Below are 24,878 nucleotides of genomic sequence, written 5' to 3' on the forward strand. Positions count from 1 at the left end.
AGATACATATTGCAGTGCCTTCCTCATTAAAAATCAGAGAACTTGGCACATAGTGTTTTATTCCACTCCAAATCTTGTCGTTACTCTGGGTCATTCATCTACCTTTCTTGCTTTTGCTTTCCTGACCTCATCTGTAATGATTGCATTACAACAGTTGCCTACACCCATGGTCACACCCTGGACTTCACTACCATCCACAACTTTCTCCCTTGAAAACACTAGTGACATTCTAAGTATTCATTTCAACTTCCCAGTCTTCAGATTTTATTCAGTACTGATTTCTAGTACCGTAGTTTGTGTGTGTGTGTGTGAGAGAGAGAGAGACAGAGAGAGAGAGTGAGAGTGTGTGTGTGTGTGTGTGTGTGTGTGTGTGTGTGTTAGGGTAGCAACTTCCTTGACTCTCAGCTTTAATCCCATTGGAATACCCTTCCCATCTTCCCTTTTTCTCTCATCCAGCTAAAGATTTTACAGAAATACAGTCTCTCCTTGAAGGCATTAGAATCATCAGAAGCCCTTCAGGAATTCAGATTTGTATTTCCTCTTGTTTGAAGAACAGCTCTACAGTGACGATTCAGTATATAACATCACCAGCAAAGTTTCTGGTAGACCATAATCACATTTTAATTTGTGACACAAAACATAGGAACACATATATTGTTTGATAAGTAAAATCTATATAATAGTCTCACATAAACTTTTTCAGTTTCTGCCACTAAGTGAATAATGACAAACCTTTATGGTTTCTTGATTTTTGAAACTTAGATAAGAGGACAGAGAGCTTTCTCATTTAACCTCTCTGCTACACTGTACTTTCAAGACAATATAGTAAAATAACATCAGTTTCTCATGTACTAAAAGCTCCTAAGAAGGCTTAGAGAAAATCCACACTGATACCAGTGTTAAGTTCATGGTTTTTCTTTTCAACTGGGACTTTAGTGCCCACAACAATCTGGTTTTTTCCCTAATTGTTACTCTACATATTCAATGTAGACTAGTAACTATTTTAAGCTTATCTACTGTTCTCAAACTTTTGAGCCCTGTCTTCCCCCTTTAGCAGCAGTTGCCAGAAAAACATACAAATTTTCTGATGGGGGGGGGGGGGGGCATGGGAAGGAATGGGAAGGGGAAACAAAGGAGGAAGCAACAATGCTTGATAAGAAATGTACTCATTACTTTGCCCATGTAATTGTAACCACTCTGTACAGTATTTACACAATAAAAAAAATTTTCTGATGGAAACTCCCTCAACTTTTCTACCACAAAAAAGGTAAAATTACTTGTCTAATACTCTATTCCTTCCCCCTCTTCCATTACAACAGAAGAGGTATGATCTTAGCCTTCCAAGTACCCTGAGTCTCACTTCTTCCTACAATTTGAAGAACCTTCCATCATCAATTGCTTTCTTTCTTCCAGTCACGTTTCCTTCTTTCCCCAGCTCTAGGCAAATCATTGGCTTGTCTATGGATTACCTCTCTTGATTCTTCTGTGATTCATAATCTTCCTTATAATCCTCAAAAGGTTTTTCCTGTAAATAGTCTCTATCCCAAAGGCTGTTAGTTTGGACAACTCAGTATGTCCAAGTAGCCTGAGTACTAAACTTGAGAATTCCACCTTTCTTCTTCATCTTCATCGTTTGAATCAATGATACTGAATCTCAATTCTCCTTTTCAAATATCTGCTGAACCTGTTTATTCTACTCCACCCTTAGAATCATCACTTGTATTACCACACTGGCCTCCTAAGCCAATCTCTTCATTTGTGGTCTTTCTTTTTTTTAATTTTTTTTTTTTTTTTTTTTTTGTCGGTCATGGGGCTTGAACTCGGGGCTTGAACTCGGGGCTTGAACTCTGGGCCTGGGCGTTGTCCCTCAGCTCTTCAGCTCAAGGCGAGCGCTCTACCACTTGAGCTACAGCGCCACTTCCGGTTTTCTGGTGGTTTATTGGAGATAGGAGTCTCATGGTCTCTCCTGCCCGGGCTGGCTTTGAACCGCGATCCTCAGATCTCAGCCTCCTGAGTAGCTAGGATTACAGGCGTGAGCCACCAGAGCCCGGCTTCTTTTTTTTAAATTTTTTATTGTTATTATAGAGGAGGAGAGAGAGGGGGAGAAGGAGGGATAGAGAGAGGGAAAGAGGGAGAGAGGGAGAGAGGAAGGAAGGGAGAGGGAGAGACTAAGTGATTCCCATACTTGTGGAATAGAATTCCTACAGACAACAATCCGAATCTCTACTATATGGATAAAATGTTTGAGATCAAATTTATTTCATAGCAAACTCTACTGATGTTCTCACATGAAGAACACTATCAGACATATACATCATCCAGGTTTTCCTTCCTAAAGACAATCTCTATAGTGCTTGCCTACCAAGAATAAGGCTCTGCATTCAAACCACAGTACTTCCTGGAAGACATGTAGAAAGGGAAGAAGACAGGAAGGTAGGGACCTAGGGAAGGATGGAGGGAGAGACCTAGCAAGGGAGTTCTAACTAACCTGTAACAGTATGTCATGAGAAAGGCAAAAGAAACAAAACAACAAAAAGCAACAAATAAGAAGAGGGATGTCAAGGGAAGAGGAGAAGATGAATAAAGAGAAGGGGGTAATGCAGTCAATAATTCAATGTATATAATAAAAAATTCAAAAGAGGAAGGGAAGGGATGGGAGGTGAGAATGTTAAAAGTAGTGACATTGACCTAGATGCATTGTATTCATAAGCTGCTTTGCTAAATGGAAACTCCTTTGTACAAGTACTTAAAGATAATTTTTAAAAATAAACAAAATAAAGATAAATTGCTAAAATGAAAAAATAAAAAGCAGCAAAGCAAAACAAGAATAAGAATACAAGAACCAAAATATGGGTAAAGTAAGACCCATAAGGCATCACTTTTCACAGTTATAAAATTAAAGCAAATATCTAACAATTCTTAAATGAGATTATAGTTATAAAAATAATAATAATCTGGGGTCAAAGATCACTTACTTGTACCAGTAAGAACTTGAACTGGGAAAGCATTAAAATATATGTAAAATTATCTTATTATTCAACTAAGAAGCAAAGCATATTCAACTGTGGCAATTAAAAAAAAGTTGAGTTTAAGCCAGGCACTGGTGGCTCACGCCTGTAATCCTAGCTACTCAGGAGGCTGAGATCTGAGGATGATGGTTCAAAGACAGCCCAGGCAAGAAAGTCCATGAGACTCTTATCTCCAATAAAGCACTACAAAACCAGAAGTGGTGCTGTGGCTCAAGTGGTAGAGCATTAGCCTTGAGTTGAAGAGCTGAGAAACAGTGCCTAGGCCCAGAGCTCAACCCCATGACCGGCCAAAAAAAAAAAAAAAAAGAAAGTTTAAATATGCTGGTTCAAAACCCACCAATTAAGAGGAGAGGGAAGGTCAAGGGGAGAAAATTAGAGGAGTGGAGAGAGGAAAGGTGAGTGAATATCGTTATAATAGTCAATGTACATATGTGAAAATGGAATCAGGTAATTTGAAGGAGGAGAACAATGGAAGGAGTTACATTGACCAAGATGCATTGTACTCATAAATGAACATGATAAATTGAAACCCTGTAGTAAACTACTTTAAAAAAATAAAAACTGAAAATAATTTCAAAACCCACAAATTACAAAAATGTTAGATGATGAAGACTTTTCATATTACTGAAAAAAAGAAAAGATGTGGACAAAAGATGAACATTGCATAGAATAAAAAAAACTAAAGTTTTTACAGGTAAGATTATAAAGGACCTGCTTTCACTATATTTGATGTCGGTATAATTTGTGGAGGTGATGGGGAAAACAAGTCGTTTAAGGATACAGGTGGACCCGTTGCAACTACGAGAAGTACAAGTTGTCATGTCGAAAACGAACTTTACAACTTGGGGGGTGGGGGGCTGGGTGGGCGGGCAGGGGAGGCTGGGAAGGGATGTGAAGGGTAAACAAAGGAGGAGGCTGCAATGCTTGATAAGAAATGTACTCATTATCTTGCCCATGTAATTGTAACCCCTCTGTACAGTATGTTCACAAAAAATTAAAATTAAAATTAAAAAAAAAAGATTATAAAGGATTTTTGTCCCATCTTTATGAAAGTATATCCTGTTGCAAAACAAATAGAGGAAACACAGTAATTTTTTTAGAAAATTACTCTAAAATAAAAAACTACTACAATTAGAAATGCCTCTGCAATAAAAAAGATTACCAAATTTGCCATTCCCAACAAAGATACAGTTAAGGTAGAATTGTTTAAAATTACATTGTCCTCAGTGGCTGAAAGCCCACATGCATGCCATTTTCTCTTTCAATAATTCTAAATCTCAGAGAGGTGGGAGCAGGCCTCAGTGGCTCCTGTGTAGAGCAGATCTTCTAAATCTCAGAGGTTTGTATCAACCTGTCTGGGATTTCATCAGTCATCACAAATGTGCCAAGCCCGAACTCTAAAGAGGCACGTACACACGGAGTTCATCATCCCTGTGCTCTGCATGCATTCACTCACAAGCATTTAGGGAATGCCAGGTATGGACCAGGCATTGGTCCTTATACCTGGAAGGGCATCAAAATGATACACTTGAGTGCCAGTTCCAAGCACCTGATGTTGTAGTCTTTAATATCTTGCAAGACAATTATGTGTTCATTAGCCAAGACAAAAAGGGAACACCTGGCATAAACTCACAGACTAGTAATTAAACCTATGTGATTTACTAAGTATTCAGGTAAGAATGCAAGCATGTACTCTACTGGAATACATGAAGAGATTTTAATCTACACTAGCTAGGCAGCCAGCAACAAAATACAAGTAAAGCCAATGTGGTTCCCACTTTTATTGTAGTCCAATGATAGAGAAGGTGAGGAGCTCATGGACCCTCTTCACTAACCAGGTCTCTACCTGAATTTGATTTCCACCAAATACTCTGGTCTCCACTAAGTTCTATTACTGCTCTATGCCTCAATTTTCCCATTTTAAAATTAAAGTATGAAGGATTTCTTTTCTTTTTTTTTTTTGGTCCAGTCATGGGGTCTGAACTCTGGGCCTGGTGCTGTCCCTCAGCTCTTCAGCTCAAGGCTAGCGCTCTAACACTTGAGCCACAACGCCACTTCCGGCTTTTTTTTTTTGCTTATGTGGTGCTAGGAATCGAACCCAGGGCCTCAGGCATGCAAGGCAAGCGCTCTACCACTGAGCAACCTTCCCAGCCCCAGTATGAAGGATTTCTAAGACCAAATTCTCAACTCTAGTCCTTAAATCTAAAATAATCACTTTAACCAATGAAAATTAGAAAAGAGGTAGCAGAGAATTTATTTACATGCCATTAAGTTAACCACGAGAAAAATAGCTCTCTCCTTTCTTTGAGCCTAAAATTAGAAATAAACAACAAAAAAAGAAAGACCAAGTTTGGTAGCACATGAATTGTAATCCTAGCACTCTGCAGGCTGAGATTTGAGGATTATGAGTTCTAGGCCAGCCTGAACTACACAGTAATACACTAGTTCAAAAAGAGAGAGGAAAAAAAAAGTAAATTTCCTCCTAGAAGTAGAGAGCCACAAAACAATGCCAACACAACTGAGTTCTTCACCTATTTTTTTAGTTTTACTGAATGTGCAACTAATAAATTATAAACAATTTGCCTAAAAAGGCCCATTTATGTTAAATATTAATTCAGAAAGGAATCTGCAATAATGTATAAATTGCTGGTGACTTACTCCTATAATCCTTGTTACTCAAGAGGCTGATATTTGAGAATTGTTGTTCAAAGCCAGCCCAGACAGGCAAGTCTTATCTCCAATTAACTCTTATCTCCAATTAACTACCAAAAAAGCCAGAAGTAGGGCTGGGCATGTGGCTCAGTGGTACAGTGCTTGCCTACTATGCACTAAGCCCTGGGTTCAATTCTACAGTACCACATAAACAGAAAAAAGCCTGAAGTGGTGCTGTGGCTCAAGTGGTAGAACACTAGCCTTCAGCCAAAAAAGCTCAGAGACAGTGCCCCTTCATGGCAGAGCACCAGCCCTCAACAGAAAAAGCCAAGTGAGAGTGCTAGGCCCCAAGTTCAAATCCCCATACTGGCACAAGGGAAAAGCAGAAGAAGAAGAAGGAAGGGGGCGGAGGGGGAGGAGGAGGAAGAGGAGGAGGAGGAGGAAGAAAAGGAGGAGGAGGAGCAGCAGGAGCAGGAGCAGGAGCAGTAGGAGAGGAAGGAAAAGAAACTATAGGAAACAATAAATGTTAAGTCAATAAAAATATTTAATCTGCTGAAGTTCCTTTCTACCAGGCTGAGAAAATGTGCATTGTCATACTTGGAAAATTTTCAAAGAATTTTGAATGGTCCCTAAGAAAAGGAAGGGTAAAAGCCACCGATTCACTAAGATGACTAGTAAAATACAATATAGTTTTTAGAAACATCACTGTGCTAAAAGAGAACTGTAAACTACGTTAAGAGGCTATCTTGGCAAGAGATTATAAAAACAGATGAAGACTGCGTTTTAAATACCACTGAGAAAAAAAAATGAGTTCTGGCCTTGGCAGAGGCAATGCCTTAGAACCAAAACCCACTCATTAAGCAAGGAATCCTGACAACAACTTCCATATCAGTGAAAGAGTAGACCACATACAAAAGAGTAATCATTTCTATTTGCACTGCAGGGACCAAGGAGGAGGTCTTTTTCAGCTTAGAGTCCAATTTGGGAAATAAACTAAAAGAGCCTTTTTTTTTGGTTGGGGGGTCATGGGGCTTGAACTCAGCCTGGGTGCTGTCCTTCAGCTCTACAGTTCAAGGATAGCACTCTACCACTTGAGCCACAACACTACTTCAGCTTTTTTTCTGTTTATGTGGTGCTGAGGAATCGAACCCAGGGCCTCATGCATGCGAGGCAAGCACACTACCACTGAGCCACCTTCCCAGCCCCCTAAAAGATTCTTAAGAAGTCATAAAGCCAGGAGTGGTGGTGCTTTTCTGTCATCTCAGCCCTCTGAAGGCTTGAAGCAATAATATTTTAAGTTCAAGGACAGCCTGGGCCATATAGACATACCCTGTCTTCAAAAAGAAAAGTAAACAAGAAATCCTGACCCCCAGTATATCACAAATGATTGTAATCTGATGAAGTTGGACTACTATCAATTCTGAGAAGAAACAAACATAAACCATAGGTGTGAATTCCTGATATTCTCACTGCTTGCACATGACAGCTACACAGGAGTCTCTCAGGTGAGCCCCAGTGAACGTGAACTGGTCATCCCAAAGAATAAAATCCCAGGAAGGACAGCATGTGCTCAAAGCAGCAGAACAGTTGGCCTCAGGGGTAGACCTGAAAGTGTCAGATGAACTAACTAGCCCAAACTGGACTATTTGTATTCACCCTGCCTTTCCATTGGTTCCGTAGTTACACTCTCCATCTCCATTTCTAATTGTTGTTTTTTCTGGGGGAGGGAGAGGTCACATAGGGAGTCCTCCGATATTATCCAGGCTAGCCTTGAATTCATTTCATGTTCACAATCTTCCTGATTCCATATCCCAAGGGCTTAGAAATCACATCAAATTTACAAATCAAGTGGGGCACCAGTGGCTCATGAGTATAATCTTAGCTACTCAGGAAGGTGAGATCTAAGGATTGCAGTTCAAAGCCAGCCAGGCAGAAAAGTCTGTGAGATTCTTATCTCCAATGAACTACAAAAAAAGCCAGAAGTGAAGCTGTGGCTCAAGTAATAGAGCACTAGCCTTGAGCAAAAAGGAGCTCAGGGAAAACATCCAGGTCTTGAGTTCAAGTCCCTGGACCAGCACACACACACAAAAAGTTTACAAATCATAACTGCTCAAAAACTTAAAACTTCAGTGTACAACTTTATGAGTGAATAGAAAAGTTACTGGTTAATACCGAAAAAAAGCTTTTCAATACACATAAAGATCTTCTTTATAATAATGTGCAAAAATTTCTTGCAAATCAAAAAGAGATAAGCCAAAGGGTCCAATAGAAAAATGGGCAAACATGAAAACAGGAAATTCACAGAAGAGAAACCCTTAGTGGCCCATAATCATGTGGAAAGAAAATCACTCTGACAAGGGGTCAGAGGAACAAGGAGTCAGAGATAGGCAACAATCAGCAAGTTTGAGTTGGTAAGGAGAATCACACCACACCTGGTGAAAATAAAACTCAGCACAACTTTGAAATAGGGTTTGGCAAAAACAACAAGAAGTCATACAGCAATTTTTCCATTTCCACTTTTTTATAAACCAAACTAGTAGATGCAGCATAAATATTCATCAACTGGAAAATAAATAAATTACACCATGAGTTTCTGTTTTTTTTAATTTACTAAACTGCAGTCAAACAAAGCTGGGTGCTGGTGGCTCACACCTGTAATCTTAACTACTCAGGAAGCTGAGATCTATGGATCACAATTCTAAGCCAGACTGGGGCAGACAAATCCATAAGACTCTTATCTTCAGTTAGTCAGTAAAAATATCCAGAAGTGGAACTGTGACTCAAGTGGTAGAACACCAACCTACAGTAAAAAAAAAAGCTAAGAAAGAGCACAAGGCCCTGAGTTTGAGTCTCAGCACAGGCACAGAAAAACAATGGAAAATTCAGATTAAATGTTCATTCCTGATGCATTGTTTGAAAGAGCAAAGTACTATGGTGTGGCTGAAGACTGTAATTCTCTTGTCTTATGGGAGTCCCCATGATTTACCCTGTTTCTTCAGCCTCTTTCTCCATTGCCATAGGGCTGAATTCCAATGTGGAAACACAGTGGAATCCTTGTGCTTCAAGCTATTCTTCAAAGGCACAATGGAATGGGCTGGTCAGCAGCTGAGTCGCTCCATCTGGACAAGTCTCCCAGAAGGAGGTTCTGTGTTATCACCATATACCCCAACATGTCCACCAGAGGTAAGCTCTGAACCTGTGCCACTGAATCATGGGCTCTAATACTCGACAGGTCCTCCCCTCCAGTGTTTGTGCCAGGCTACTTGGTAACCTCACCAACCATAATCAAGGATATGTTAAGCACACAAAGCCTTGGAAGTTGGGGTTCAAACTTGAATCTAGAGGACCAACTCTTCCTTCCTGGCTTGAACTAAGGCTCAGAATCTCCACATGCTAGCTGGTGGCTGTTCATCTAAGTACAAATGATTGGAAATCTCTTGCTGGCCATCCTGACCTTGGAATTATGCCATCAACCATTCCCTGCTTTTCTTCTTGTAGGCCCCACTTCTTGCTACTGAAGGCTTCCAGCATCTCTGAAAACTGCTTCATTGTCAGCCTAGTCCAGAAAGTAATCTACTCCATGATCATTTCTGATGGACACTGAGGAGCTAGCATTAACATGCTTTCATATCTTTCTCACCCTGAGTTCCTCTAGAACAATCAGTTGTAACCAGAAGAAATTTAATTTAAGGAACGTGTTTAAGTGACACTATGCATTACCAAATGGTAGCCACATCACACAGCAAGTCAGGCTAATTGTTTTTTGTGTGTTTGGGTGTGTGTTTTGTTACTGAGGCTTGAATTTAGTGCTCGGGCACTCTTCCTCAGTTTTCTTACTCAAGGTTGGTGCTCTACCACTTGAGTCACACTTCTACTTCTGCTTTTTTAGTAGTAAATTGGATATAAGAGCCTCAAAGAGTTTCCTGCCTGGCCTGGCTTTGAACTACAATCCTTAGATCTCAGCCTCATTAGTGGCTAGGATTACAGATGTGAGCCATCAGCACCTGGGCCAGGTTGATTTTTTTTCTTAATTTTTTATTATTACTATGTTTAAGTAGTTGTACAAAGGGGTTGCCATTTAACAAAATAGCTTATGAATACAATATATCAATGTCACCCCTTTTAATATGCACATCTATTCTTCTCCTACTCACCCTTTTCCTCAGCCTTCTTAATTCTGTAGGATGTTCACTGGATTCTTGACTGCACTCTCCCTCTCTTAACAACAGTCTTATGAGAACAATGTACAGATCTCAAAAACAAAAACAAAAAACAGCTATCCCCTAGACTTTGTGATTATAGAAGAAACTGCAGGTCATTTTCCCACCTTAAGTTTGTTTATGGAAAATCTATTACAGAGTTCAAAGACAAGAAATCAGAGATCTCATAGAAGAATAGACAAACCTATACCATTGTGGTACAAAGAGAAAGCCATACACCCATTGAGAGATAAAAGAGGAGCTCCTGGCCAGGCACTGGTGGCTCTCGCCAATAATCCTAGCTATTCAGGAGGCTGAGATCTGAGGAAAGTCTGTGAGACTCTTATCTCCAATAAACCATCAGAAAACCAGAAGTGGTGCTGTGGCAGAGCGCTCACCTTGAGCTGAAGAGCTCAGGGACAGCGTCCAGGCCCAGTTAAAGCCCAACCAACAACAACAACAACAAAAAGAGGAGCTCCTAATCATTGAAGATAGATTAGACAACTGAGCACTGGTGGTTCATGCCTGTAATGCTAGCTACTCAGGAGGTTGAATACAGAGGATAGTGGTTCAAAGCCAGCTTAGGCAGAAAAGTTTCTGTGAGACTCTTATCTCCAGTTAACCACTTAAAAACTGGAAGTGGTGCTATGGCTCAAGTGGTAGAGTGTTGGTCTTGAGCACAAAGAGGCTCAGGGACAATGCCCAGGCCCTGAGTTCAAGCTCCAAGTCTGACAAAGAAAAAAAAGATATATTAAAAAGAAAAATAAACAAATATGGAAGGTATTATCTGTGGTTTACCCTAAGTGCCCCTGTACAATTTATCTTATGAAAAGTAAATACAAAATGTGCTCTCAGATTCCAAAATAAGATATCCTCTCAAAATTTATCAGTACTTATAAACACAAAAGGAGCATAAATGAATTTAAATGGCAATCGGAGAACAAATGTCTAATAGAAACAGGTTTTAAGAGACGGAATAAGTAAAAAAATCTCAGTGTTTATCTCCACATGCATTTATTCCTGGCAGCACACTGGAGCTTTCTGTAGAATGTTTATCTAACTTGGCTTTCATCTGATGAGTCTTCTAGCATAACACATATGCACAGCATATACACAGACCATATGCAGCAGAAACCATTTTCTCCCTGTAAGAAAACTCCCTGAATAATTATGGGTAAAATGGAAAGAACTAACGTAGGCCTGGGCTTGATTTAAGGGTCATACTACAGTAGAAAGCAGTTGGCAGACCCTTTTTTTTTTTCCATTTACACTGGTGTACTATGCATATTATTTTAAGTCTACAGCTAAATATTAAGCTAAAATATTAAGCAGAGAAATACCTCTATTGAAAGACTGCCTAACTATTGTGAATAGTATTTTAGATTTGAACCAAAATGCACTCAGACTGTGTACTCTCAACTGCATGTCAGGCAAGATCTGACATAGTGAAGACTCTATCTTGTGTAACACTGGGAACTTCATACTGTTATGAATAATATTTCATGCTGCAATTAAATACTCACACTTCAATCTAAGAGAAAGTACTATCAAGAAGATATCCATGATTTCTTACTTCAGAGACTGAGCCATCTGTTAAGTCTCTGAAAATCTACATAAATTCACAGCTTTAATGATAGCATCACTTACAAGGATCAAAATACCTTTCAGTCCTTGGCTTAAAAACCAAAATGGTCATTTAGCACATGGGAGACAGAAAGAAATAGCTGGTAAAGCAAAATGGAAAGCTTCCTTCCCTCACTGGACTCATAGGGATGGAAGCTAAATACCTTGTAAGTTCTCAAAATCTATTCTGGTCTCTAGTATCAATCTTGGGTTTGAGAGAAGCCAAATAACATACTCAGTTTTTAAACTAATGACTCCATTAAAAATAAAAACTTCAATTCAAATTCTATCCACAGTAATCTGATCAAACCTTCATAAGGGATTGCTTAATAAGAGTCCTAGAAACAGAAAAAGAACTATTTTAAGAATATCAGGATTTTTTATTATTATTTCCTATGCCATCCTCACCCTACCTTCTCAATATCCACACATAAACTTAAACCAATGATGAGCAGGTTCCTTTCCAATCTGCCAGTGCATCCTTGTGAGCTTTTGGATAGGAAGCTCATTATCAGCATTGGAAAAGCAAGACTATCAATCAACTACAAACAGAAATATCCTGTGCCTGCTAGTCTCCATCTTGGGATCATCTAGCTTTGTGGAAACTGGGTATGCACTCTCTCTCTCTCTCTCTTTCTCTTTCTTTCTCTCTCTCTTTCTCTTTCTTTCTCTCTCTCTTTCTCTTTGAGAAAACAAAAACCATCTTACAGTCCCAGCAGGAGTAAAACAGAGAATCAAAACTTGTTCCACTTCAAAGTACAAGACCTATCTTTCATTAACTAAACAGCCATCCCAGTTGGAGTGACAATGAAAGCTTTCTCCCTATTATTGTTTGAAACAATCACAGGCTATTTGCTCATATTAATTAGTTTAGAGCTAGTATTAGGCAGCCTTAACTAGAAAAATGTTCCTTGTTATTGAATGAATAGACAAACAAACAAAACCAAAAGCCTTTTTAAAAAAAATCCGTTGTTTGTGCCTTGTAAAAGGATTTTCAGGCCTTTCACACTGGATGGGAGTTTATCTTTACTCAGGCCCCTGAATTCACTTTAAAAGAATGCAGGTGGATGTGCCAGACAATACCAGACTAAGCTGATGTAGTGAATTGTTCATTAGTCTTTGACTAAGATGATGTTACATTTAAATAACTTTAACCTTCTCCAAACCTAGAGAATACAACCAGTAGGAGAGAAGATATCAATGCATAGCTCTGGAAGCAAGAGCAAGTAAGCTGTGAACTAAAATTTGACTGTACAAATTACATTGGAACAGCTAATCAGGAGGCCCATTACCAACTGGAGGAGCCTGTAACCATGTGATCAAGATGGTCTTCATCCCTCCTGAAAAAACAATCACCTCACCTTGTGACCCCAATACCCCAATTTATGGCTGATTCCTGTAGAGCAGCCTTAGTTTCCCATTTGAAAGTAACACTGTTCCATATAAATAATCAGAACAGTGAGACTCAGTTATCATGATTGACAATAAGAGACTGCTCAATAGAATGGTCAAAAGTCAGGGCATGAACCTAGACCTAAGACTCAAAAGCCTAGACAATCATTAAACTGCACAACTTCTGAAGGTTAATTTTAAATTCCCTGACATGGCTTACAATGCCCTACAAAATCTGGTAGTGTAAATACTCCACAGTGGCTACAGCATGAAGTCAATCAAATCATGAAGTTCTTGAAAATTCAACTATCAGCTCTTGTGAGCTAGTAGAAATGGCACTAGGGACATCAATGGTGACAGCCTCACATCATAGTACTGAGAATATCTTGAACTAAATTCTAACCTCTGTTCTCTCTCTCATCTTGGAGCATTAGACACTTATGCGTCTTACTTCTTCCATGCCAAAAATAACTCCTACTCATCCATTGGCTGCCGGTCTGCTGATCTTCTTTCAAGAAGCTTCTCTGACCCTCAAATGTCTGATGGATGCTCTATTTGACAGGCAGAATATCCATTCATATGTGTCATAATATTTGTAATAAAGTATTATAATTTTGTTGTTTCTCTATCTGGATATCTCTCACTATATTTCTGAGCAATAGCAGGACAAAGGCCTATTTTTTTAATTTAATTTTATTTTATTTGTGAGCATACTGTACAGAGGGGTTACAATTACATGGGCAGGATAATGCGTACATTTCTTACCAAGCATTGCAGCCTCCTCCTTTGGTTTACCCTTCACATCCCTTCCCAGCCTCCCCCCTCCCCCCCAATCCCAATCCTTCTCCTTCCCCCCCTTACCCCCCCCCCCTGCACCGACATTGTAAAGCTCGTTTTGGACATGACAACTTGTACTTCTCATTGTTGCAACAGGTCCACCTGTATCCTTAAACAACTGGTTTTTCCCCATCTCCTCCACAAGTTATACTGACATCAAATATAGTGAAAGCAGGGGTTATAGTGTGGGGGAGGGACATACAAAGCAACAAAGAGATAATCTTATAAATGCATTAGAAACACATGCATGAAAGAAAAAAACATTAAAATACATATCTAAGGGTTTATTTTCCTGACATCACATTATCTGACCTTTTCCGCTTGACTCATACATATACTAGATATTGCAAATAAGGGAAACCATGGGACCTATGTTTCTTTGGGCCTGGCTTACTTCACTTAATATAATTTTTTCCAAGCCTTTCCATTTCCTAACAAATGGGGCAATGTCATTCTTTCTGATGGAGGCATAGAATTCCATTGTGTATAGATACCACATTTTCTTGATCCATTCATCTACTGAGGGGCATCTGGGTTGGTTCCAGATCTTAGCTATGGAAAATAATGCTGCAATAAACATAGTTGTGCTGGTAGCTTTAGTGTGGTCTTGTTTGTAAACATTTGGGTAAATGCCCAAAAGTGGGATTGCTGGGTCATAGGGGAGTTCTATGTGAAGTCTTTTGAGGAACCTCCATACTGCTTTCCAAAGTGGTTGAACAAGTTTACATTCTCACCAACAATGAAGTAAGGTTCCTTTCTGTCCACATCCCCCCCAGCATCTGTTGTTGTTAGAGTTCTTGATTTTTGCCGTTCTAACTGGGGTGAGGTGATATCTCAATGTTGTTTTGATTTGCATTTCTTTTATGGCTAGGGATGTTGAACATTTCTTCATGTATCTATTGGCCATCCTTCTTTCTTCTTCAGGGAAGTTTCTCTTTAAGTCTTTCGCCCACTTATTTATTGGGCAGTTGTTTCTTTGAGGATTTGTTGTTGGGGGGTTTAATTTTTTGAGTTCCAGACAAAGGCCTATTTATCTCATTTATTCTTGTAATCCCAGACCTGCTATGGCACTTGCTGAACAATAATAAGGCTTACAAATACAAATGGGCAATGTCTGTCAGACATGATTCTAAGTTTTATACCTATTTTGTCATGCCATCATTAAAACAACCCTGTGACTGGATTCATTATTGCTCTGTTCATTTGGAAGGTATGACTATCTTGCCCTCAGGCTCAGCTAATAAATGCTGGAGCCAAGCTTTTAGCTCAACCACTCTGACTAGAAGACTCCAGTGTTCCAGTGTTTCTTGACCCTTTTTGCTTTTCATTAATGAGGCTCAAGGAGAACATTTGCAATTAAGTTTAAGTTCATGAAAGAAGTTAAAGACAAATGAATCTGTGTGCTGGTGGCTCACTCTTGTAATCCTAGCTACTCAGGAGGCTGAGATCTGAGGATCATGGTTCAAAGCCAGCTTGGATAGGAAAGTTCATGAGACTCTTATCTCCAATAAACTGCTAGAAAACCGGAAGTGGCACTGTGACTCAAGCGGTAGAGCACTTGCTTTGAGCTGAAGAGCGCAGGGACAGCACCCAGGCCCAGAGTTCAAGCCCCACAGCCAACCAAAAAAATAAAATAAAATAAAGACAGATGAATGAGCTTTTGTTGGGTAGGATTAAGCTTTGGAGAGACTGCTCATCTTCCTAAGTCCAAGTCCAAGTCCAAGAATCATCATCCTGATAATGTATGTACTAGAATTTCCACTGTACATTTCCATTGATGTACCTAAAATCATACAATTTTGTTTTAATCATTTTAATGATATCTTCTTATAATAATTATTTTGTATCTTGTTTTCTTTCCCCTTCATAAAATCTCATAAGGCAAGCCAGGCACCTTCATAAAATATCTTAAGGTAAGCCTAACACTAGTGACTCACACCTATAATCCTAACTACTCAGAAGGTTGGGTTTGAGGATCACAGTTTGAAGGCAGCCCAGACAGGAATGTCTTTGAGATTCTCATCTCCAATTAACTACTGAAAAGGTAGAAGTAGAGCTATGGCTCATGTGCTAGAGTGTCAGCTTTGAGCGGAAAACAAAAATAAGGCCCTGAATTGAAGCTTCAGTTCTAGGGGGAAAAAAGGGGGTATTTTAGGGCAATATAGCTCTATGTTGATATGCTCAAATTTTTTTTTACTGATATGTTATTGAATATAAACCATATACTTCTGAACTTATTAAGTCTTCCACTACAGGATACTGAGAAACTTCTTACTGTTTGGCCTGTAACCAATGCCTCAATGAATATCTTTATATATTTATTCCACCCTGGTCTCAGATGAGCACATGTTTTTTTAACATAGACACCGAGAAGGAAACAGAACATGTGCAAAGATGAACAATTTTAATAGATACAGTCATTTTACCATAAAAAGTTTACACAGATACTCAGGATCACAGATACTCAGGAGTTAGAGATGAGGAAGGCTGCCGGTCAAGGCCAGCTAAGGTGGATATAATCCAGCCATGGTGAAGGCTGTAGGTGAGGGGATCCAGCATCCAGCCCCAAAAGCTGAAATCCTATCTAGTAACTAACTAAAGCAAACAGGTTAAAGGGATGGTGACTGCTTAGCAAGAACAAGTTTTCACTCAGGAGTGAAAACAGAAGTATAAACAAACAAACAAATAAGAAAGTGAAAAGGCTGGCGGGGGAGGGGGGGGAGGCCAGAGGGGGGAGGGAGAAAGGATAAAGAAAATTTATAAGAGTACACATTGCCAAGTGCTTATATTGACTCCTCTCTACCTCAGGCATTGTTAAATGTTTTAACTAAGTGACTTATTCTCACGTGTTTATATTGTTTGCCTGCTAACAGTTGCTTGTGTCAGAGGGGTAATGAGCAGGTAGGTTGATGCTGTTGGAAATGCTGACAAAGGACAGGGACAGTGGGATGAGGACATGTCTTGTCCAGAACCGAGCACCAAGGCCTCGCTTACTCTACAAAAGGCTCACATAGTGGCCACTAGGAACAGCTGCATTGGACTCTGACATGGTGACCTCGGATGACATGCACTAAGTCTCTTCAGTGATTCTCCAAGTTTCTCAGGTACCAAAAAACCCCACTGAGGTTACTAGTAACCAAACAGCCAAAGTAAATGAAGTATTGAATAGGCAATGATCCTTCTGGCAAAAGGAGAAATACACATGATAGAGGAAACACTAAATATTCTGGAAATAATACTAAAAGCATTGAAGAGCAGCATGCATTTTATCCATGTGACAAAATCTTCAGGTTGTTTTATTGATTTTTGGTTGTGATTCTGGGACCTGAGCTCTCACTCAGCTTTTTCCCATCATAGCTAGAACCCCACCAGTTAAACAAGGTCCCTGGTCCAACATTTTGCAAGTTAACTGGAGATCAAAGTCTCAAAGACTTCAAACAGAAATCCTCCAGATCTCAGTCTCCAAAATAGCTAAGATTACAGATACACCAAAGCCAGATCCTCAGGCCTTTTAATTTTTTGAGGGGTTTGGAGGAAAAGCACCCATAGGAAATAAAGTAAAAATGTCCTCTCCTCTTTTCTCCCTCATTTTCTTTATTCCTTCTTAAATGAAAAAAGAAAAGCAAGGTGAGTACCAAGTCTCAAGCATATAGTCCTAACTATATAGACAGCAGAGACTGAGGGATTATGGTTCAAGGCCAGCTCAGGCAATAAAAGTTGGCTAGACTCCACCTCAACAAACGGCTGGGTACAGGGGTATATGCCTATCATTCAAATCTACAAAGAAAACACAATTGGGAAACAGGAAAACTGGGTGTGATAGTACACATCTTGTTGTCCCAGCAACATGGGAGGATTGCTGTCCAGGGCTGGCCCTATCTCAAAAATAACAACCCCATAACAAGGACTAGAATTGTGGCTCAAGTGGAAGAGAACATGCCTAGCTAGTGAAAGACCTCAAGTTCAAGCCTCAGTATTGAGGCTTAGGGCCTGGACTCTGTCCCTCAGTTTTTTTCACTCAAGGCTGGTGCTCTACCACTTAAGCCACAGTTCCCTATCCAGATTTTTGGCAGTTAATTGGAGGTAAGTGTCTCATGAACTTTCCTTTCTAGGCTGGCTTTGACCTTGATTTCGAGAACTCAGCTTCCTGATTTGCTAGGATTACAGCCATGAGCTGCCCTCACGCATCTGGCTGACAAAATTTTAGCGTCTCGCAAAGTTATACTGAATAAAAAACATGGAGTAACATTCTATACCAAAAAAAAAGGAAATTCCAATCAACATGGCTCTTTATTATAGTTATACAGTTTGATTATCAAAACTGAAAGATCCTCCTCTTGAAGAGTAAAGATCAAGGAAGATGAAATGGGAGTAAACTACACTTACACTCGAGTTCCTTCTGCATGCTTTTCATGTGTTCTGTCATTTAATCCACAAAAAACATGCGAAGACCAAATGAGGGAAAGGAAATTGACAATGAGAGAGGGGACCATGACTCAGACTCTTTGTTCAACAGTCCAAGGTACAGGGCTGTCAACTGAAGCCTAATGACTCCAAAGTCTGTTCCTATTGTACCACACAGCCTGCTGAGCCCCACAGAGTCCAGTGAATACTCCAGAGAGCAGGTTGTACAACAATGTGAACAGAGACATCCCAGACAGCAAAAGTACTTCCTAGAAACTGTTCAAAGGTTTCTAGAATCAATTTTGTCTTCCAATTTCCTAGAAGAGGAAATACTAGTTACCAGAAGATGCTGAGGCAGCAGTGGGATATTTACCAGATTCAAGTTACCCTGAGATATTTCATTAAACAAGAACAACAACAACAACAACAACTGAGAAAGTTGAAAAGCAGCAAAATTTGCCACTGACTTGTCTTGATTTGGAATTCAGCATCCAGAATAAGAGTCAGGCATCCTAAGTGCTGAAAACCAAGGCCCTCTCCGAACAGAGGCCAGTTCACTAAAACCATTGTTCATTGTTCCAGCTGCTTCCTGAACTAAATGGTACCTGGTTCACAAAAGCACCATTTTCTAAGTACCCACAAAATTATAATAAGAGAACTATACATAATCCCTAGAGTAAAACACACCTTGTGAAAATCAATTTAAATATTTGACCAAGCTGTGATTAGTCCAAATGGATGCTGATCTGAATCACTTACCTGGGGCTGTGAAATTACAGGAGTGGAAGTAGAGATGGCAGCCATGATGGTGCTGTAGTTGGGGGCGATGATGAGGCCCCAGCTCCACAGTTGCCAGACACAGGAGGCAGGGCTCACGGTTACTGATCAGATTACAGTCATGCTAAGAGAAATAGGGTGCCTGTAAAAGGAAAGAAAACCCCACAGTTGGTATAAGAGGACTAGCACATGAGAGTGATGCACTGTTAATCAGAGGAAGAAAAGACCCTCATACCAAGTACCAAATACTAGCTTCATAAAAACAGGAACCTGGTAAGGAAGATCTAACATCTGAAAATCAAGACTTCCTTCTCACTTGTCCAAATGATGTAAAGAGGATGTATTTCCATAGGATAAATTCAACTCTGAGGGCCAGCTTAGAAGTTCTGGGGCGATAGCTTCAAGTTGCGGGGGAGGGGGGAATGAAGAGATAGGGAGAAGAAACCATCCTGTTAAAAGACATGTAAAGAGAAAGAAAGGGAGGGGAACAGGAAAGGGGGAAGGAAAGGTAAAAGGGGAAGGAGGGAGGGAGGCAAAAGAAAGAGAGAGCGAGCGTCCTGCACTGGTGGCTCATGCATGTAATGCTAGCTACTCAGGAGGCTGAGATCTGAGGATCACAATTCAAACCCAGCCCAGACAGGAAAGCCCATGAGACTCCAGAAAACCAAAAGTGGAGTTATGGCTCAAAGTGGCAGGCTAGCACCATGAGCAGAAAAGCTTAGGGACAGCTCCCAAGCCCTGCTGAGTTCAAGCCCATGACCAACAAAAAAAGAAGAAGATAAGAAAGAAAGAAATTCGTATTTTGAGGTAACAGTTTGCATCTAAAGAGTAAGGGGAACAAGGGAAACAGGGAGATGACCCAGTTCAGCACTACCCCAATGTGGATGAGAAAACTGAGAAGAGTCTAGAATCACACATTTCAGTCAATGGAAGAACCAGAATTAGTGCAACCACAATTCCCACTCCAATAAGAAATATAAAATGCATATTTATATTTCTTCAAGAAAAAGAAGGGTAAAACACCCCAACATCATAGGAGGAAATTACAGAGTAAGGCAGCTATTCAGATAGGTGTCGGGTAGGGGGCTTCCTAAATGAAAATTTCACGAGTGAGGAAGAGTGCATTTCTAACATCATTTTGATAGCCTCAAAGAGAGGATGATAAATAAACACAAAGTATAACTATTTTCTTATTAATATATCATTTAAGAAAACTCAAAAAGCAACTGGACACAGTGGCTCATACCTGTAATCCCAGCCATCTGGAAGCAGAGACTCGGAGGACTGTGGTTCAAAGGCTGGGCCATAAAGGTATCTAGAAATCTCATCTCAATTAATGTTGTGGTGACATGCACCTATGATCCTTGCTAGGTGGAAGGTAAAGCTGGGAGGCTATGGGTCTGAGTACAGTCCCCTGAAAAAAATGTAAGGTCTTACATGAAAAATAACTAAAAACACCAAAAGGGCTAGGGGAATGGCTCAGACAGTAGAGTGCTTGCCTAGCAATGTGTGAACTAGGTATGGGAAGAAATCTCAGCACTCGGGAGGCTAAGGCCAGTTTGAAGCCAGCCTAATCAGGAAAGTCAGTATGATTCTTATCTCCAATTAACCATCAAAAAGCCAGAAATGGAGTTATGGCTCAAGTGGTAGAGCATTAGCCTTGAGCTAACAAACTAAGAGATAGCATCCAGGCCCTGAGTTCAAGCACCAGGACCAACAAAGAAGAAAAAGAAAAAAGAAAACTTCAGAAAGCTGCCATATTTCTGCCAGAAGAGCCTGGTCCTAGTTCTATAGTTTGGTCCAGAAGAAGAAAAAATTTTGCATTAAGAAATTAAGAAAACACTTTGATTTTGAAAATATTTTCATTTTTAGATAGTTTTCATCCCATGAAAGAATCTCCTTATGTTGAATCAAAAGTTATTTATTAAATTGAACATGATGGTACACATCTATAGTCCCAGCACAGGGGAGGCAGAAACAGGAGGATTGCCAGTTTGAGGCCAGCCTGGAACAAAGCAAAATCCTGGCTCTAAAGAAAACAAAAATTATTGTATTTCATCTTATGGCTGGTCCTGGGGCTTGAACTCTGGGCTTAGGCACTGTCCCTGAGCTGCTTCTGCTCAAGTGTTCTACCACTTGAGCCAACAGTACCACTTCTGGCTTTTTCTGAGTAGTTTATTGGAGATAAGACTTCCTGGGCTGGATTCAAACTGCAATCCTTAGATCTTACCTCCTCAGTAGCCAGGCAACTGATTATAGGCATGAGCCACCAGTGCCTAGCTAAGAAAAATAAAATTTTAAAGATATTTATTGAAAATCTGTAGAAAACTCAGGGCATAGTGAATAAGAGTTAAAAATATGTTCTAGCTTCCCAAACATACAAGCTAAGGCCTAATACTTTTCAACTCTTGGAGAGTATTTCCCATACAGTAAAAAGTAATGAATCAGAGCTCATAAAGATCCAGGCCTTCTGTAGTAGGAATAGTAAAGTTGGACAGTTAATCTCAGTCCTTTGATCTCAAATCTTATGGTGCTTCTCTATGCTAATACCACCAGGCAGGCAAACCACAAGCTCAGAAGAGCAGATTTTACAATAAATGACTTAAGATAGGCAGCAATTTCTACAAACTTTAAATTGTCATTTTTATTTTTTTTTCTTATATTTTATTTTTTATTCTTCATACTATATTCCATCACTATAGGTTTTACTCATTTTAAATAGTGGAACTTTTCAATTCTCTTCTGCTAGAGTGATTATTTTTATTAACCAAATAAATAGTGAAGTTCTCCAGCTATTTATCCTAGCACAACAATTAACACTAAATTCCACATCTGCCCTGAGACAATACCAATGTTCTCTTCAGTTCTACTTCTAGAAGGGCAAAGAGTCCCGTTGTTTATACACTGTGAATTGAAATGAATGGTCCAGGGAAAAGGCCATGTGTACAGGGATACCTCTCTTTTCATGACAAAGGTTCACCCTAAGTAAGTTACAGGAACCCAGGAGGCACTGCTTTATGCTGAGTATATTCCTGGCATCATTTTGTGACTGCCATGCTCTTATTTCTCCTTTCTCTTTTTTATATATGAATTATAAATTCTATTAATTATATAAATTACATTGCTCTATGTAGAATCGACAGATGAATGTATAAATAGCCTGATAACAGAAATAATTAAAAACAGGCCAATGAGATTTCATTCCTAAAGACTCATAGTATATAGGGGCTTGGGCACTATCCTTGAAATTCTTTTGCTCAAGGTTAGCATGCTCAAGGTTACCTCTTGAGCCACAGCTCCACTTCCAGCTTTTTGTGGTTAATTAGAGATGAGTCTCACAGACGGGGCTGGGAAGGTGGCTCAGTGGTAGAGCGCTTGCCTTGTATTCATGAGGCCCTGGGTTCAATTCCTCAGCACCACATAACCAAAAAGAAAACAAAAAAAAAAGCTGGAGGTGGCGCTGTGGCTCAAGTGGTAGAGCACTAGCCTTGAGCTGAAGAGCTGAGGGATAGCACCCAGGCCCAGAGTTCAGGCCCCATGACCGGAACCAAAAAAAAAAAAAAAGAGTCTCACAGACTTCCTTACAAGGGCTGCCTTTGAACTGTGATCTTCACATCTCGGTTTTCTGAGTAGCTAAGATTACAGGTGTAAGCTATCAATACCCTGCTATGAAAACAATTTCTGATATAAAAATACATAGTGTAAAATTATATTTAGACTATCACTAAAATATTAAAGAAAATTGAGCAAATGAAGATGTGCTAGTAAGGCTCAAGAACAATTAAAATTGTAAGTTGAGGGAAGAAAATACAATTTCCAAATAAAAAATCACATAGGCTCAGTCCTCTATGCTAGGTAACCAGAGAAATGGCCAACTGATTACAAGAATGGGAACTATCCTGTTAGGCACAGCGGTACATACCTGGCAAACACTCAGGAGGCAGAGGGAGGAGGATCATGAGTTTGAAGCCAGTCTACTTACATAGCAAGGCCTAGTCACAAAAATAACAATTAACATCAAACAAACAGAAATTATCCTGACTCGGTCCTAGAAACTACACAGTGCTTTCAACTATTGCTTAAACCTCCACAAATATGTACTTGGATAAATCAACTCAGGAAGTTGACAAAGGACTAAGGCTCAATACCCTCCTCATGAGAAACTGCAATTGCACATGCAGAAAAGAAGCAAACAAAAGCCCTACAGACCTGGACTAGTGCCCTTAGTTCAGCAGGATGAAGGCTGTAGGGAATTAAGTCTGGGAGAGAGCTTGGTGTATTTAAAATACACTAAGTCCTTAAAAAGGACTCCTGGCTCCAGAGGCCAACCCAGCAAGTAATCTCTGGCTGAGTAGTTACTGCTGACTTACATATTACTATGAAGAATGCACCAAAGATCTGTGAGAAAAGAATTCTAGTAGCCAGCCTCGGAGGAGAGCAGCCATGCCAAGTGACAATGACCTTGCTAATTACTAAGTGCCACACCAAATACCTGAAAGCAAGTGTTTGGTTTGAGGCAAACTTCTATTTGATTACTTCTAGAGTTGATGCTGGCTCCTTCCCCAGGCCTCACAGGAAGATAAATTTCTAATTGGTAAATTAATCTACTTCAAACCTAACCCTTTTCCTTATTCTGGACTTCAGTCAAGCAATGACTCATTTAAGTCTCTTAATAGATCTCCAGCATAATGGGAGAACAAACAACAGAGCAGTATCTAATTCTGAACATGCATAGGATTCTGTCTTCAAGGGAGCAATAGAGAAAAATCCAAACCATTAAGCCAAGAAAATATATTATTATAGTTCAAAATGAAGGACTAATCTAGAATTAGAACAAATACTTGCTTAAAAAATAAGTATACTGCTTAAAGGAAAAATTTTCTTAAAATTCTCAAGAACATAGCAGTATCTTTGAACATGGAAGGCCATGGAAAGAAATATAGGGATCAGAAAAGAGTTTCCATTAGCCAAAAAGGTAAAAAGAAATGAAAATATGAATTATGAACTTGAAAGAAACTTCATAACCCCAAAACTAGAAACTCAAGATGAGATAGAGGCAGGCCAGATCCCTCACTTGACTTCATTAGTATCTGTCCCCCTATAGAGAGAACTAACATCTTACTCCAGGCTTATATACAGTTAAGGCATAAGATGGTTAGATTTTCCTCTCTGGAGTCTAAGCAAATGAGAAGATTTTGCAATAGTTAGCATGAAGAAAAAGATGCTGCTCTCACTGAAAGAAAAACAGGATGCTTAAAACGAATAACTCAAAATTTAGAAGGGCTGGAATGTGAATTTAAGAACTCAGCCCAAAATATAAAATAAAAAACAAAGTGAAGAAAAAAAATATAGTCCAGAAGGTCTAAGAGCCAAAGAGGAGGAATTCCAGAATGAAGGAGTAAAGGAAAATAGGGGGAAGGGAGAGGAAATGTCTCAAAGCATTGCCATCAGCAGAGGCTCACCTGTTTGTTGAGTGTAAGAGCCCACTGTGCACCTTCCAACCCAGATTTTAGCAGATCCACACTAAGCATGTATCTGGCTTATGATAATATGATTGGTTTTTTTTTTAACTGTACAGATTTCAAAAGATCCCATTAAAAATTAGAAGGCCCTGGGGATAGTTCAGTGACACAGAATTTGTTTAACATGTGTGAGGCTCTGGGTTTAAGGAAGCACTACAAAAATCAATCAATAGACAACTATTTTTTAAATTCAAAACAGTGATCATTTAAATCAAAAATCCTATAAGACATCACGAGATGAGTTGGGAAACTCAAACAAGGATGAGGAATCAAAGTCTTTGACCGCCTCAGTAGCAACCCTGGAAGCTAGAAGACAATGGAGCAATCACTAGGAATATAATTTACAACCTAGAATTCAAGGGGAGGATATTCTTTCAGAGACATGGCAAGGAAGATAAGGAGAAGGAAGGTGTGTAATGTCTGGAAGTAGGAGATCAATACAG

At 39.6% G+C, this 24,878-nt stretch overlaps 1 protein-coding gene across 9 annotated transcripts in view; it reads right to left on the minus strand.

Moving 5' to 3' along the window:
* The window catches only part of Lpar1 (lysophosphatidic acid receptor 1), a 282,752-nt gene that overhangs the window by 53,952 nt on the left and 203,922 nt on the right, over window positions 1-24,878 (minus strand). For all 9 annotated transcript variants that reach the window (XM_042695753.1, XM_042695744.1, XM_042695778.1 and 6 more), the window contains one exon: window positions 18,896-19,055. In XM_042695753.1, coding sequence (XP_042551687.1) covers window positions 18,896-18,940 — 45 coding nt within the window. In that variant the 5' untranslated portion in view covers window positions 18,941-19,055. The remainder of the gene's footprint in view (window positions 1-18,895; window positions 19,056-24,878) is intronic.

Source organism: Dipodomys spectabilis, unplaced genomic scaffold, assembly GCF_019054845.1.
Source record: "Dipodomys spectabilis isolate Male_0828 unplaced genomic scaffold, ASM1905484v1 ptg000006l, whole genome shotgun sequence".
NCBI classification, from domain to species: domain Eukaryota; kingdom Metazoa; phylum Chordata; class Mammalia; order Rodentia; family Heteromyidae; genus Dipodomys; species Dipodomys spectabilis.